General features: G+C 40.7%; 2 protein-coding genes across 2 annotated transcripts in view; both read right to left on the reverse strand.

Moving 5' to 3' along the window:
* Window positions 1–240: 240 nt before the first annotated feature.
* Window positions 241–1336, reverse strand: LOC106810891. The gene is made up of 2 exons (XM_014814363.1): window positions 1185–1336; window positions 241–625 (listed from the first exon to the last, which is right to left on the reverse strand). Exons 1-2 carry the CDS (start codon window positions 1334–1336, stop codon window positions 241–243), a joined length of 537 nt encoding a protein of 178 aa, XP_014669849.1.
* An 11173-nt stretch (window positions 1337–12509) lies between these two features.
* Window positions 12510–17117, reverse strand: part of LOC106810892 (probable ATP-dependent DNA helicase HFM1) — a 28887-nt gene continuing 24279 nt past the window's right edge. The window contains exons 13-18 of the mRNA XM_014814364.1: window positions 15887–16001; window positions 15569–15706; window positions 14943–15028; window positions 14033–14116; window positions 12796–12878; window positions 12510–12531 (exon numbers count right to left, since the gene is read on the reverse strand). Of these exons, the coding sequence (XP_014669850.1) occupies window positions 12510–12531; window positions 12796–12878; window positions 14033–14116; window positions 14943–15028; window positions 15569–15706; window positions 15887–16001 (528 nt within the window). The remainder of the gene's footprint in view (window positions 12532–12795; window positions 12879–14032; window positions 14117–14942; window positions 15029–15568; window positions 15707–15886; window positions 16002–17117) is intronic.

The following is a 17117-nucleotide window of genomic DNA, read 5'->3' on the forward strand; positions in this document are numbered from 1 at the left end:
AATGTATCCGGTTACGCGATCTCGTGTTATTATCAGCGATATTCCAGTACACAACACACAACACACAACACACAATACACAATACACAACACACAAAAGGAGCGCCGCCGCTGTGCCAGGACTCGCCCGAGGCGCCGTGGCAATTGAAGGGTCTGCTGAGCATTTGGGTATGAATATATATATATATATGTAATAAAAACAACAGTAATTTCCGTAATTTACAACAGTAAGGGTGGTCTTTTAGTTTGGATTCGATGCATTCTCCAACACTGCAACAAGACGCTCGAGTGCAGCAACTCTCCTTCTCTCCAACTCCATCCTCTCCTCATGGAACCTCTGTTGGTCGTCTCGGTAGCTCTGGACCCACAGTGGTGGCTCATCATAATCGGGTCCTCTCCTTCGCTTTTTAGACTGCCGAGGTGTTGATGCAGCTGAAGGGCTTGAGGTGTTCGAGGCGGTATCGGTGCCTTGGACAGGAGATACTTCCTGTGGCGTCATGGAGGACACAGCAGCGATAGGACTTACTGCCGGGTCTCCTCCAAAGAGATTATCGAAATGGCAGAAATACTGCCACGTCTGCCTAGCATTGCCGGTCTTCCTGTTTCCATCAATGATCGCCTTGTACCTGATAAAAAAATATTGAAAATATATATTTTCAATACACTTTTAATAGCATAAATGATTTGTGTCCTAGAATCACGAAATAGCCATGTATGTGTGTGGTAAATCAACTCAGTACTTGACCATACGAGTCAAGGGAAGTAACTCTGTTAGTCATACATTACAGCCTTACAATGACTCACATACAGACTATTATTTGACAAGGCCGTGTTGTCGTTTAGTCCAACGTTAAATTAAATTACAGTTGGAGATATGTACTTTGAATACAGTGCCTAATCTTTTATAGTCACATAATTTATATTAACAATGTCAATTGGTCATTGTATCAAGTCATGTCTAGTTAGTCATGCATGTTTTAGGCTTATACTTATAGTCTGTCTAAACATTGTAGTAATTCGTTTTTTTGTACTTATAGCCTTTAACGTACGTCATATGCTAGATGAACACTAGCTGGTTAACTCTTCTGCGAGTTATTGGAAAATAAAGGGCAGAATATACATACATGTATACTTATTAAAATCTTGTTTTTGATATACCGCCATTAATTTGTAAATTTTACTCACTTTGACTTCATTGCGCGGAACTTGTTGTAGCAGTCATCCCTGGTGTATATGTGGCCCTGCTTCCCGAGTTCCTCGGCCACCTTCCTCCAGTTTTGCTTGTTTGTGCTCGTATTAGACATGAAAAGATCGTCTAGCTCCTTTCTCGTGTCCATGAGGAGCATCGTCGCCTCGTATGTCCAATGGACTTTACCTAAAAAACAAAAACAAAATAGTATTTAAATCTATAATAACTGAACATTTTTTAAACATCAGTAACTCAGGATGTCCCATGGCCAGTGTGGATGGCTGAACACCATCCCAGGAATTCCCATTTTGCTTCAAGAATACGGAAATTTTGTGAGAATGTATGCTGCAAAATTTATCTTCATAGTGTGTTGGACACTTCCAGATTACCAGATTAAATGTTCTGTTTAAAGAAATCCTGCAATTCTTCAGCTACTAAAAAATACCACACGTTACCAGATGTCAGACCTAAAAAGTAGAGGGACTGTGTGTATGTGAGTGAGTGAGTGTGTGTGTGTGTGTGTGTGTGTGTGTGTGTGTGTGTGTGTGAAAAAAACGAAAGTCCAGTCAACCAGTCCAAAAGGGTTACAGTCCTATAGACTGAAGGTCCGATAGACCGAAGGTCCGATAGACCGAAGGTTTATTCGAATACGCAGTGGCTACACGTTCGGAATAGGTCGCCTAGCCTCCAGGCTTTGCATCCGGACATCCACTGATGCCGTATTCGAACGTGAATATGCCGCACATCCACCGATGCCACATTAAATCATATGATGCCACTATAAACCATATATATGCCCTAACCCTAACCCTAACCCTAACCCTTTGCAATATTCGGTCTATCGGACCTTCGGTCTATCGGACCTTCAGTCTATATGGCTGCCCCCGTCCAAAAGAGTACTAAAACGTCATTATTCAAAAGGAAATGTACAACAGCAGTATCTTCCTCAGAGGATAGTGATACCGAAGATGTGCAACTCATGGAAAGTGGTGAAAGCGATATTGATGAGCTAGATTACAAAGTCACAGAATGCGATTTTGCAGTTGAAAGATTTGTGTCGGCCAAATCACGTATTGCGCATTATATAGCATGGGTTGACATTATTGATGGCAACGAGTGTGAAGGTGTTTTTCTTCAACGAGAGTTCAGTCGTCAGCAGATAATACCTACCTTCTTGATTAATGAGAATGACGATGCATCCTTTCCTAAGAAACACATCAAGAAGCTACCCGCTCCTCAACGACTTGGTGGCACAGCTCGTCGAGCAAGAAAGTTTACATTTCCTTGTGACTTCACACGATGGGATTTCCACTCGACTCTTTATTAAGGAATTACTGATCTTACACATATTTAGCTCGGGGTAAAATTGTTGATTGGGATAAGTGTTAAGGTGTGCCTTAACCCTGCAGAGCCCATGGGGTCATATATGTCCCAGACATTTTGGGGGCCCACCATACCTCTCTCATTTAAGATTAAAATTTAATTTGTGCCACCAAAGCCCATAGAGACACATATGCCCTATATAGGGGGCTCTGGTGGATTTTTCATAAACTACTGCTGTGGAATGGCATTTCCAAGATGGCGCCGCCAATGAAAAGATGATTTTTTCACATCTACTAGATGACATCATCCACATCTCTCTGACAAGGTATGTAGTATACATATATTTTTGTTACATATACTAAATACTATCTCTAGAATATGCAGAACACAATAGTGTATTGATGGTCTCTCAGTTGATGATGCTTGAGCTCATTTCGATAATGGGTCACATATGTCCCTATGGGCATTTTTGCATTTCTTAAAGATGTGCATGCCATGAAATTATATCAATGATTTTAGTTATTATGGAGCCTGTTATGTATCATGGGTTATGAGCAGTGTAAAACAAAAAAGCCAGTCACACAATTTCTGCATACAGGTCTGTAATTACCATTCAAATACTGATTGTGCTACTTACCTTACGGCTGTTTATCTTATACTTACCATTCTATAATGCTTATCTTTCTCATTATTATATTTATTTTTAGCGCCCACATGTCTCGCCCAAAGAAAAACTTTACTGTTGCTGATATACTAGAAGCAATAGATGGCAATATCAGCGAGTTCGGTGATGATGATTCGAGCGATGATGACGTAGAAGATGATGTGATAGATCGCAATGCTGATGTTAGTGAACCTGATGATAGTGATGATAATGGTGCCAGCGATGATAGTGATGGTAGCTTCAATGATTCGGACAATGAACCTCTAGCTAATTTGGCCAGCACTAGTAGCACAGGCACCACTGTGAAGGGTAAAAAAATAACCAATATTCCTGGCATAAAAAATATTTACTCCACCAGACCTAGAATGTACAGGTGAACCTGTGCCTCTACCACCTGTCGGTACTCAAACACCATACACATATTTCCGCCAATTCATAACACCCGAGATGATTGAATTGCTAGTAGAATATACCAACATATATAGTGTACAGATATCTGGAAAATGTGTCAATACCAATGCAAAGGAAATTTAACAGGTGCTGGGAATGTATTTCCGTATGGGAATCGTGGAAATGCCTGGATGAAGAGTATACTGGGAAACTGCAACACGCTATGGGCCAGTAGCAGATGTAATGAGCAGGAATCGCTTTCAGTTACTAGTCCGTTCAATCCACTTTGTTGACAACTTTGCTGCAGATGACGAAACCAAGCTGGACAAACTATGGAAAATCCGCCCATGGTTGGACTTGTTCCGTCAACAGTGCCTACTGCTAGTTTCTGAGGAAATCAATGCAATTGATGAAATGATGGTACCGTTCAAAGGGAAATACAGCTCCATAAAGCAATACATCAGAGGCAAGCCTAACCCATGGGGCATCAAAATATGGGCTCGTTGAGGCAATAGTGGACTCATTTATGACTTGGATGTATATCAGGGCAAATCACGTGAAAAGACTACAAAGGCACACAGCAACCTTGGCATAGGTGGTGATGTTATTGTCAAGTTGTGTGAAACACTTCCTAAACACAAAAATTACAAGGCCTATGCTGACAACTTCTTCACCTCTGTTGCTCTCGTGAAGAAAATGAAAGAGGATGGCTTTCAGTATACAGGAACTCCGTGCAAGTAGACTTGCAGGATGTAAATTAGAAACTGAGAAGCAACTCACCAAACGTTGTGGCAGAGGAGCATATGATTACAGAGTTGAACGTGAATCAGACATTGTATGTGTCAGATGGCTGGACACAAAAGTGGTGACAATGTTGTCCACATGTGCTGGCATCGAACCACTTGACAAGGCACGTCGTTGGAACAAAGGTAAAAAGGACTATGAGGAGAGGTTGACAGACCATCTGTAATCAGGCAGTACAATTCCAACATGGGGGGTGTCGATCTTATGGACTCCTGTGTGGCACGCTATAAATACCGTATTATATCACGTCGATGGTATATGTATCTGTTCTGGCATACTATCACCCTCGGCCTTATAAATGCTTGGTTGAAACACCGTCGCGACTGTGCCATGGTTGGTATCAATCCCAAAACCATAACAAACCATAGCACATTTCAGGCCATCGTTGCACAGACACTGATTGAGGTTAATGTACCCAAAAGACTGTCTGGCAGACCATCAACTCCAATGGTAGCACCACCGGCAACGCCGCCACCACCACTACAACGTCAACCAAAACGTAAACAGCCAGCCCATGATGTTCGGGTTGATGAAGTGGCTCATTGGCCATTGAAAGTTGAAAAACGTGGCCGGTGTAGTGTGGGCAAAACCAACAAGACTGACACTACATACGAGAAATGTGGTCTGCCATTGTGTTTCAATGAAAACCGTAACTGCTTCCGTGCTTATCACAAACCATGATCCAATTCCATGTTTTTTTGACTGTAAACTATGAATTTGAATGTAAGCTGACTGGCTGGTATGAATGTCATTGTGACTTTTGGCCAAAATGTTTATTTGACTGTAAACTACGAATTTAAATGTAAGCTGACTCGCTGGCATGAATGCCATTGTGACTTTTGGCCGAAATTCATTAAATGACAAAAAGTTGTTCTGTATTTTTTATTTTAAAAACAAATAAGTTTATATGAGCTTTCAAACTTATATTTGTCTGTTCCAGTCATTTTTGGTTGAATATGATACAAAACTATAATATGCATATTTTTCTATATTCGCCCATTGGGACATATAGGCCCTGCCCCAAAAAAGTGGGTCAGTGTGGGTCTATATGCAAACAAACATATGAAATGGTTATTACTATGCCAATGTAGTGATCTGACAGGTTGGTCGAATTTTCATTGAGGTTTAATGGCGGTTGGGCTCTGCAGGGTATTAATATCACAGTTATTTTTTTACAATGTGCTAATACACAGTGTTATTTTGTTTGGGAATTTGATATATGACCAGTCAATCAGAGTGGCATCATTAAAACAGTTAAAACTAGAATATTTTGCTGATCAAAGTCGATAGTATTTTTCTAGTGGAGTGCTAGTGGATCATGATTTTAATATGTAGTTGTTATGTTGGAGATGCCGTTATTCTGATTTAAAGCTGCTGTTGGGCTGGCTGAACAATGCTGATACACTACAGCGGCTCGAGAGATGTGACTGCCTTGTTCACCATTTGAAATTACCTTTAATCGTATTTGAACGTATGTGTACTGAGCTGAAACAGTTTGTAATAGTTTCAAATTCATTATTAAAAGTTTCAAATTAAATTGTTCGCATTTCTCACTGTAGTTGTTAGTTGTCACTGGCTAGTTGTTACACTTCTGTCCCAAGTCTCCCTTTTGTGGCCCAAGCCCAGGAAGAGTTGGGCCAAAATTACGACTTTTGAAAATGACCCCCTCTTTCTACAGGTTTGCCTGTATTCGGAATCAGCTAATATAGATTCTATGTTATGTACATATCACAACAGCAGGAAACGGTATTCCAGCATGAATAGAAGGGGCACAATAAATCAAAATGTAAAAAGTGGCCCAACTCTCCCAAGCCTCCCTCCCCTACTAATAACATAATGTTGTTTACACATATCAATCAAAAATTATCAATACTTCAGCTATAAAACTGTATAATTTAGTCAAACTTAGATTGGATATTTGTTCATTCCATTCATCTAACGTTTCTTGATTAAATTTAATAGACGTTTTTATTAAACAAAAGCGTACTAATTAATAATATATAACTTTTATGTAATTTCTTTATAATTTTAACAAATGTTATTTGGTCTTTTACACCGTAGTGTTAATTTTGAATGTTATATTTTTATATATATGATTTAACAAACTTGTTTATTTGGTTTCAATTTCAGCTGCTCGCAACAATGAACCAGATACACATTACCCTAGGGCAGGATTCAAAGCACAGAATCGTCGAGAGCTTCGAAGCCGAGTGCGAGGCAAACATCATCCGCCAGGTTGCAGAAGGCCGAGACGGCAAGTTGTTAGGCAACAATGTGGATATAAGGGTATCAACGAATGACATCCGTATGCACAACAAGAGCAAGGATTACCACTTCTTTGCGTCAGACTGGACTCCACATAGAGTCGACGTGGCCGGCATATCAGACGCCGCGATGGTCAGCATTGCTGGGGTTGCATTTGAACAATTCATTCCTTCAGCGACTGAGGTAGGGGAATTCAGTGATTCTCTGAAAATTCTCTTGGCCAGAGAACTGGTCCATTATGCAGAGGGATTTGAGTGGATGAAGAAGATACTACCTCCTCATATCCCACACGAGCATGAGGACACAATGGCCAAGCATTCGGATATATTCCTCTTGCCGATAATGTTGAAGAACGAGTCTACATATTCGAACTGCGTGCAAATCATGGACGAGTATGAACGGCATCTTCACCAGTGATACACCAAAGGAGGAAGAGGTAAAGGACATATGACGCTATATATTCAAGTTTCAAACAAATAAATAGTTACATGTATAATAGCAGCCTAGCACATGATATAATACTATAACACGTGACCGTCAGAGGCTGGGCAAGCATACGGCTGCGCCGCACTGATTGCACGGTGATGCATCGAGTGTGCGCCATTTGCCTCTGAAATAGCTTATTTTGATCATCTACATGTGGGCTTGTGATTTCACTCAAGTACAGATCATTCGTGAAGCGTATGCCGCTCCAACAACAATTATTGACTGGTGTAATTTCATGCTGGAAATTTGTGAGCACTACATAGATGACAATCCACAAGAACTCGAGGGAGCCCATCATCGTCATTGAGATCGACGAAAGTAAATACTTTCATCGTAAGTATCATCGCAGTCAATGGCGAAAAGGGCATTGGGTTTTTGGTGCAGTAGAACGACATACTGGACGATGCTGCCTTGTGGAGGTGCCCAACCGATGCCGTGACACTCTTCTCTCACTCATCCAACGCTGGATTTTACCAGGGAGCCGCATCATCTCAGATGGTTGGGCCGCATACGCTAATATTGCCCTGCTTGACATTTACATGCATGATGTCATCGTTCACCAGCAGAACTTCGTTGATCCAAATGATCCAACAATACATACGCAGCTGATCGATAACACGTGGATGCAAGCCAAAAGAAAGTTATGTCGTCAGCATGGTACCACCGTCGCATTGTTCCCATCGTATCATGCGGAGTTCTCATGGCGACAGAGAGTTGGTCCCAACATGTTCGGCGAAATTATCAATTGTATTCGTGTGATGTTGTGTAAGTATTAGAGTGTGAGAGATAGAGGGAGAGGGAGAGGGGAGAGATATCGATCGTGGGTCAGTTTGATCATGTTATGTTATGTTGTGTTATGTTATGTTGTTTTTGACTTCAACGTAATAAAGTATTTCGATTTTAAAAATTGATTATTTTTTATCTAACTAAACGGCGTGGAGCCTAAGATTAAATATTGCTTGTTTCCCCTTTACCGACCGGCTCGTTAAAACGCCCAGTCTCTACAAATTTTATTGGCCGATCAGCTGCAACTTAAAAAGCAGCAACTGAACAGTTATAGTTGTTTAACACCCTTTTAGACACACACACAGCAATACCGAGCGCAGCTAAAACGATCAGCAAACCAAGAACAAGAAAAATTAACACAGTATCCAGCAGTCACACCAGAAACGGGCACTCATCCCAGCAGACAACAATATTAGCAAGATGATGAACGAACGAATTGTGTTACTAATTAACACTGTAATGTCTGGAATACAAGTTAGTTCACTGTGTTGATTTGCTCTAAATATGTTAGTAAATGTAATGTCTGATATGTAATATCATATTGCTCTTCATCCATGATATCCACTACCGGCGACAACAGTACCAACGCCATGTTATTCAGTAATGTAGCAGAATAATAGTACTTTTTCTCGAATCTATACCGAAAATCGAAAAGAGGAAATATAACAGTATACAATTCCCAAGGACAAATTTGATGCTAATGGTTCTTGTGATAAGAAGACCAGACAGCAAACAATCGGTGTCTGATCTTCTCAGTGCTGGCAATGCACAGTGCCCCAAGTGGGTACTTCACTTCTAAGAAACCATTCACTTAAATTGGACGATTACAGTAGAGCACAAATTCAAGAAAGTCTCCGCTTCAAAAATTATTACACAGATAGGCCTAGAGTGTGCATGTACATGTACATTCACACATCGTCGTCCGACAATTAACTAGGTCTATGTGCATTTTCGTCAAAATTGGGTTTATTATCTTAAACTGTTTCAGACATAACTAGGTTTATTTTCAGTGGCTCTTCCAACAGGTACCCATACCCAGTTTGGGTCAAGGTCACTTTCACAAAGGTCTATCTGCATTTTTCAATTTTGATATGCGTGTTAACAAGGTCTATATGGAATTAGCCAATAGGATGACAGTAATGGCTGCCAGAACAAATATTCCAACTGCCAAATGTCCCATGCATGTTCTCTCCAAAATGGATCCCTTACATCGCAGTATACTTGAGAGGTGAGATGGTGGTTTGTACTTATATAATATTCTTAAGAACACTTTTATCAATAATACATACTTATTGAGTCATAATTATAAAGTTCGGGTGTTTAATTATGGAGACAGCATATAGACCTACTTGATCCCCATAGACTCATAGACAGCTAAAGCAAGGGAAAATGTAATATCAGCAAGGCAGCAAATATACCCAGTTAACTTTAATTTTTGAATGCATGTGGCAGATTCTTATATAATGGGTACTGAAATCTACTTTTAGTCAGTATAATATTTTTTTCAACTAAATTCATTTATTTTTGCTCCGATCGTCTGAATAGATCATGCTATTTCTCTTAGACTACATAAATAGATAATCAAACAGTTGTGTTTATCTATACGGCCTTCGAATCAGTTATGTGCAGATAAGATATTTAACAGGTTTACAAGTTTGACATAAGGATTTGTACCTAATATTACTTCTAAATCGCTTTTTTTATTGTGTTTTTTGAAGTTAATGCCATTACTATGTGAATCAAAACAAACTGAAAGGTCAACAGTTATTTAAAAACCAGGTTCAATCAACCAAACATTGACTACAACATCCAGTAAAAATCGTTGGCAAAGTTTAATTTTACAAAGTAATAATCATTTGGCTAATATACCAATATATATATACAATATACCCATCAACGCTTGCTAGATAACATCCATTATTCATGTTTCCTGTTAAAATTATGATAACAGTGGAGCTATACGGTTATAATCTCGTGCGTTTTCTGGACGGACACGACGTTGAATGTGAAACGTACGGGTCATAACGTACGGGTCATAACGTACGGGTTGACAATTTTATGGGATCTGTGTCACGCATGTGATATCTTTGTTTATTAGACCGTGATGCCATTGGTTTCTATCTGAAAACAACACACATTCTATTTAACATCGTTAGGGCTAGGCCCCTATATATTAATAGACAATATGTTCCGTATTTTATAACGTACGGATTAAAAAGTCCGTCTATTTTTTTAAATGTACGGGCGGTCAGCCACTGTCTACGTGATAACCGCCATGCGTTTAGACATAAAAAATAAACGAAGTAGGTAGACGAAGTAGGTATGACACCCTTATTTTATCGATATATGAATAAGTAATATATTTAAATGTATTTTGACTCGAGCACGTGTTGACCACATATTTAACAGGTAGATTTTTTCCGTCAAATAAACGCACGGGCATCGATGAAAAGTTATATATTTCTAGTTGTATACATGATATGACGTTTATATTGTTAATAGTATAAGAATAGGCCAATAACTTTGTAATGAAGATAAACATTTATAGTTATTATGGCATTTTAAATATCTATGGTTCACTGATTATTAGGACGGACTTAAGTACATGTTATATAAGAATCTGCCATGTTGTTTAACGGTTTTATAGGTCAAATGACGATGATGTTGACAATGCCGAAGCGGAAGGTACTGATTACGACGATGATGTCGAAGATGAAGATTATGACCCAAGAAGAGATGGCCAAAACAATAATGATGAGGACACTAATGAATCTAGTGGCAATGACGATCAGGAGGCCGGGGGACCTGATGGTGTTCGTCCAACATTCATAAGCGAACAGGTGCGGTTCTGACTCGAAAACGCAGTTGCAACCCAGACACGTGGATATGCAATAAGCGTAAGAGACTTCGGCAGTCTGGGAAGCAGTACAAAGATAGTCGTGGCAATGAACATGATGCAAGATCCATGAAAACAAAGAAAGACTGTTCCAATTGTACTTTCAAATGTAGCTTGAATATCAGTAAAAATGACAGGGCTGCTATCTTTAAGGAATTCTGGACCATGACTGATGATGAAAAGTTGCATTTTTATGCTAAAACAACCATAAAACAAGCAGCCAAGAGGGTTGGTAATGCACCCACTCGTAGACGCAACAGTATCAGTTACTACATTCCCTGTCATGGTGAAAATGTCCGTGTCTGTAAAGTTTTCTACTTGACTACTTTGGACATAAGCCACAAACGTGTGTCTACGTATCACACATCGAAACAAGCCATGGGTGGTACACCAGTGCACCTTCGTTGGGGCGAGTGCGAATAACGTTATTTCACAAGTTAGGAAGGACGGAATACGTGACCACATTAAGTCTATTCCTCGCATTGAATCTCATTACTGCAGATCAACCACTAATAAGGAATATCTAGCACCGGGACTTTCCATTACTGGTCTTTATGAAAAGTATGTTATCCAATGTCAGGAATCCGGAATGGACCCTTGCAAACTTCACCTTTATAGGCAGATATTCAACCAGGAGTTCAATATTGCCTTCCATGCACCGAAGAAGGATCGATGTGATACTTGTGAGGCGATGAAAATGAACGAAGAGCCGACTGAAGAAGAGAAAAAAGCGCATGCAGAGCATTTGAAGTGCAAGTTGGAAGCAAAGAACGAAAGAGACATGGATAGAAAAGATAAGAACTGTTTCACTGTTTGTTTTGATCTGCAAAATGTGTTCGCGTTGCCAACAGCAGATGTTTCCAACTTTTTCTACAGGCGAAAGCTTAATGTGTACCACATGACCGGACACTGCTCTGGTGACAAGAGGGGATATGGGACACTGTGGCATGAGGGACAAAATGGGCGGTCTGGAAATGATATTGCGAGTTCTGTAATGAAAATACTGGAAGCTGTTGTGGAAAAGAATTCAAACGATCAAAGGATCAAACATATTACCCTCTGGAGTGATTCGTGTGTTCCACAAAACCGAAACAGTCTATTTTCAACCGCAGTGAAAGTGTTCTTCAAACGCCACCCACAGGTTATCTCTGTTGTGCATAAATACTGTGCCCCTGGCCATTCTTCAATACAAGAAGTGGATAATCTCCACAGTCAGATTGAAGCGGTATGTGAAAACGCTGAAATATACAGTCCAGTGGGGTTATTACGAATGCTTAAAAAAGTTCACAGGAGTAAGCCTATGAAACTGATTCAGATAAAACCAGAATATTTCAGAGACTACCAAACAATAGCCAAGCAAGGTCAATACCAGCGGATACCATACACTAAAGTGTGTTGCTTGAAGTTACAGCGGAATGAGCCAAAGATCGTAAAGTACAAAAGGCACTTTTCTGATGACTGGACGACAGAGAACGTGATTGAGCGCAAAGCTACCAGAAATCCAGTTCAGTTTGTTGTAGCTGATCCTGGACTCGCAAAAGCAGCAGATCTCTCTCAGGCTAAGAAGGCCGACACAAAGGAGATGCTGCGATTCATGCCAGTACAAGACAAGGTTTTCATGCGCCTGGTGATAAACTAATTTGTCCGTGTTCAGAAAGAAACCACTGGCATGACTTTGTATCATGTTGTATTTACCATGTTTACAGTTTACCATGTTTCCAGTTTGTATCTACAACGAAGTACACATCAATGTTCACTGATGGTATGGGTTCCAGAGGCGACCCCCTCGTATTTTTAGTTTCGTTAATTTTTTTCTAGTTCCGTTTCCATTCAACATTGTGAGAGAGGCCCACACTGATTGGCATCTGGTTCCTATGTTGATTAATTTATTAGTTGTTCAAGTGTTTTTCATGTTTTTAATAAAAAGTTGCAATGTTTCAGGACAAATTGTGTTTATCATCAGCTTTCTATAGTATTCAGGTTGCATATATACCTTTGTGGCTCCGAAATGTTCTTGATTTCAGAGTCACAAAGGTATATTTGCAAAATTGGTATCCCAGAATTCTGTGATAATACCTAAATAATAATGCTTTAGTATGCTTATACAGATCAAGTAGGTGTCAATGGTCTAATAAAAACACTAATGCGAGATTAACTACAGAATAATAGAAATTACAGGGTCATGATTTTTCAATCGCGTTTGTCTCAGAACCATCAAAAGTGCACATAGACCTAGTTAATTGTCGGTCGACGACATGTAGGGCCTATACCGTACGCATAAAATTTAAAGGTGGATTAGTACATGTTATTAAATAAAGTTTATGTAAGATGGCGCCACCTTCACACAATGGCTCGGTTCCGCGATCAGAGTTATCGCAACATGATTCCCGTAGGTGGCGCTACGGATATACTACTTCCGGGTAGTACAGCTGACAGTGAATTGCGCAACATGCAACCAAAAGAGTGCGCGAAAAGCAAAACATTCTGCTGTGAGCTAGCCGGTGATGGTAGTCTGCTATTAAAACCTAGTCATAGTTATATGTACCAGGTCCAGGGACAGCTGGCCTTGTACGAGCTGGAGTCAGTCTTTAAAATGTTGTGGTTCCAGTATATAACATATTAAATGTTAACGAATATGTCACAAACTTAATAAATAATCATGTACGACTATGTCACGCATACCATAATGTTAACGAATATTAATGCAAACCACGAAATTAGTAAATATAAATGTACTATTTCACGCATATCACAATACATATACACACACACGCACGTACGCACACACAAATCAATATAAATATATATACGAATGTATATATATATATTTGCAGATCAGAAAGTTAATGAATATTAAAACAATACTGCATGTTAACGGATATGCATACATAATAACATTATTGCACTTCTATATCACCAGCATATCACGCATATCATGCGCATATACAAAATTAATGAAGATTCTAGGCGAAACTGTCGGTTGTAGTGGGGTGACGTCGTATAGTGATTCGGCATAGCGCTTAATTACGTAACATTGTCATTCGCGATAACATAATTTTACATGCAATGTAGTATCACGCTCGTTTGCATAAAATACGTTACTCGTCCACGACAATGTTACCGAAGGTAACGTTATTGTATTGTGTAAGCGTTATTGTATAATGTGTAATTGTATTGTATAATGTATAATTTTGTAATTGTAAGTGTGTATGACAATGTAAAGCGCACACCTGGTCAACGCTGAGTTCGTATTTTGGTAGAAGAGAAACGGCTTCCTTGACGATGCTACCAAACGGCGGATGCCTGTTCACCACCTATAAACAATATGACAGCACGTACTAGTTAGTCGCACCGCCTATACTACTAGCCACATAAACTGGCTGCATAATCATGCGGGCACTCTCACACTACAACCATATCAGGAGTGAATAATAATAGATTATCATCTTATATTATTATCTAGATTATTATCTTATTATTATCTAGATTATTATCTTATTATTATCTAGATTATTAGCTATCATTATTTACTTCTGACTATATCAAGAGCAAATAATACCTATTATTAGCTCACTGACTATGTATAATAACGAATAATGACCAATATTGACTATATATCTAAACACCAGTGTATATGTATAGATATAGGGCGAGCGGACGCATATGATCTTGCAGCCAGTGCGGTTAGACAAGCCAGTATCACCTACTTCGTGATATCCCAATTATACTAATTGGATTGATACTAATACCATCAGCACATGAAAATGCGCTGATTCTGCGAGAGTGTGTAATACAATATTATGGGGGTTTTAATGGCGAATCCATGTCTCTGTCTCTGTCTCTCTCTCTTTCACGCTCGCTCTCGTTTTCAATCTCTCTCTCTCTCTCTCTCTCTCTTACTCTCGTTCTCTCTCTCTCTCTCTCTCTCACTCACTCTTGCTCTCGTTCTCTCTCTCTCTCTCTCTCTCACTCTCACTCTCGTTCTCTCTCTCTCTCTCTCTCTCTCTCTCTCTCTCTCTCTTATTAATAACATTTAATAACAAGTAACAACAATAAAAAATATGTACTTCGTAATTTAATTAACAACGATTATAAACGCCCGATGATTTCACAGTAACGACAGTCCCCCCGACAACGCACCATCTCCAGTTCTCGGGGATTCGTTGCCGATATTTTTTCGAAGCTCGTGATTCCTGCATTGACCAGATGATTGCTGAGCGTAGGTCCTGCAAATGTGGAGCAAATGCATCATCGGTCACGCGCAGCCCGCTGATCATGAGCGCACGTGTGTTATGCGGTGATGCGCGCCACGTAGAGAGACTCTACACGCACCGCAGCAGCTGCGCACACGTACTTATAATTATGTGTTTGCTACGAAGGGCAAGTTGACATAAGTGTAGGCATAATATCAGGTAACCCTATATATATATATATATATATATATATATATATATATATATATATATTATTGTGTCAAGGTCCATAACTAGGAAAAGTCGCACGCCACGCACACACGCGCGCACACACACGGCACGCACACAACACACCACACACCATCCACACACACTACACACGCACACACACACACACACACACACACACTCACGCGGCGCGCACGCACACGCACACAGCACGCACACGCACACGCACACGCACACGACACACACTCACACACATATATATATATATATATATATATATATACATATGTAGATCATGCAATTGGCTATCTCATCCTGTTGTCTGGATGCTTATACAACCCACACCTATCTTCTCTAGCTGTCTGGCTACGTGCTTCGAGTTCTCCCACAGCTTGGCTCGCAGAGATTTGTCGAGCAGTACGGCACAGTAGAAAGTGTGCAGCGCGTCCTCACACGGCTGAGTGAGAAGGAACTCAACCATACCTGCAAGACAACAGCAATCAGGGTCGTCACACGGCTGAGTGAGAAGGAACTCAACCATACCTGCAAGACAACAGCAATCAGGGTCGTCACACGGCTGAGTGAGAAGGAACTCAACCATACCTGCAAGACAACAGCAATCAGGGTCGTCACACGGCTGAGTGAGAAGGAACTCAACCATACCTGCAAGACAACAGCAATCAGGGTCGTCACACGGCTGAGTGAGAAGGAACTCAACCATACCTGCCAGGCAACAGCAGTGATCGTCCTCACACTGCTGAGTGATACCCCGTATAGACTGCAAATTTGATACCACATTAAAGTAGTCCGGGCCAGACGCGCGTCAAATTTTTGCAGTGTGTACACGCTATCCCGCTCCAAATTTGGCCCCGCAAATGCAGGAGGGCCAAGCCCGGGATAACTTGGCCCGGGATAAGTTATCCCGCTCTAAGCTGTGTCTGTACGCAACACGCGGGCCTGGCCCCGTGCTATTTTGCAATACGCATGCGTATAGCCTTATTTACGTCACATAAAAGTACAGTAGCTGTCTGCGGGGTGACGTAGCGAGCTGAACTGAGCATGCAGTCAACCCGTGACTCATTTCATGTGGGATCAAATTTTGTGTCTGAGCGCTACGATTTGGTGCGCGCACGCGCGACAAGCCCGTACCAGTTTAATGTCGGATCAAATTTTGCAGTCTGTACAGGGTATGAGAAGAAACTTAAGCATGCCTGTGAAATGTTTTTGCCTTCTTTTACCACCTTCTTGCCCTCTATCCGAGATGGTATACTAGGTTCGGGCATGGCCGAAGTTCTCCTCGGGAAGTTACGTCTCCCACCCAGATTCTACCAGGACTCGAGGACGAAACGAACAGCAACAAGAGACGTGCAGAACAACACTTTTATTGACACACTACTTACTACACGGCAGGATGGTCGCCAGTCACAGCAGCGATCCACTCTCACCTACCAGTACTATGCTGGGTGCTGGCGCACAACACGTCGCCACTCTTACTCTACCTCTGCATCTCTCCACGTTGCTCTCACTGCGGGCGCGACGATGCTCGCCTCGCTTAAACAACAATTACAAACGTCCTAGCCATTCGGCCTATAATTACCACTACAAAGTAGAGACCGTGCTGATAACACGTCCGCCCTCTTCTACTGTTGGCCGTCAAGAGAGCGAGCACGCTCGCCTGACATCACAATGCCATGCGTGCACACGCTCTCTTGCTCGCGCCCGTTATCTTACTATAATTCGGCGAATGTTGTATGTTAATCAAAGGCTCCGTCAGTTTGGATCCAAATAGCGCCAAATTCACAGAAGAGATCGATGAATACACGGGACGGGTTCTAAACTATACTCGGTTGAAAACCGAAAAAACGGCTTGAAAAAAAAAAAAAAAAAAAAAAAA

The sequence above is a fragment of the Priapulus caudatus genome, unplaced genomic scaffold, assembly GCF_000485595.1.
Source record: "Priapulus caudatus unplaced genomic scaffold, Priapulus_caudatus-5.0.1 Scaffold484, whole genome shotgun sequence".
Taxonomy (NCBI): Eukaryota; Metazoa; Priapulida; class Priapulimorpha; order Priapulimorphida; family Priapulidae; genus Priapulus; species Priapulus caudatus.

Excerpts from the sequence above, each read along its gene's own strand:
- LOC106810891 (XM_014814363.1), bottom strand. The coding sequence starts at position 1,336 with ATGGACACGAGAAAGGAGCTAGACGATCTTTTCATGTCTAATACGAGC. Across the intron at positions 626-1,184 it reads TTCCGCGCAATGAAGTCAAA|GTACAAGGCGATCATTGATG; the intron begins GTGAGTAAAATT and ends TTTTTTTATCAG.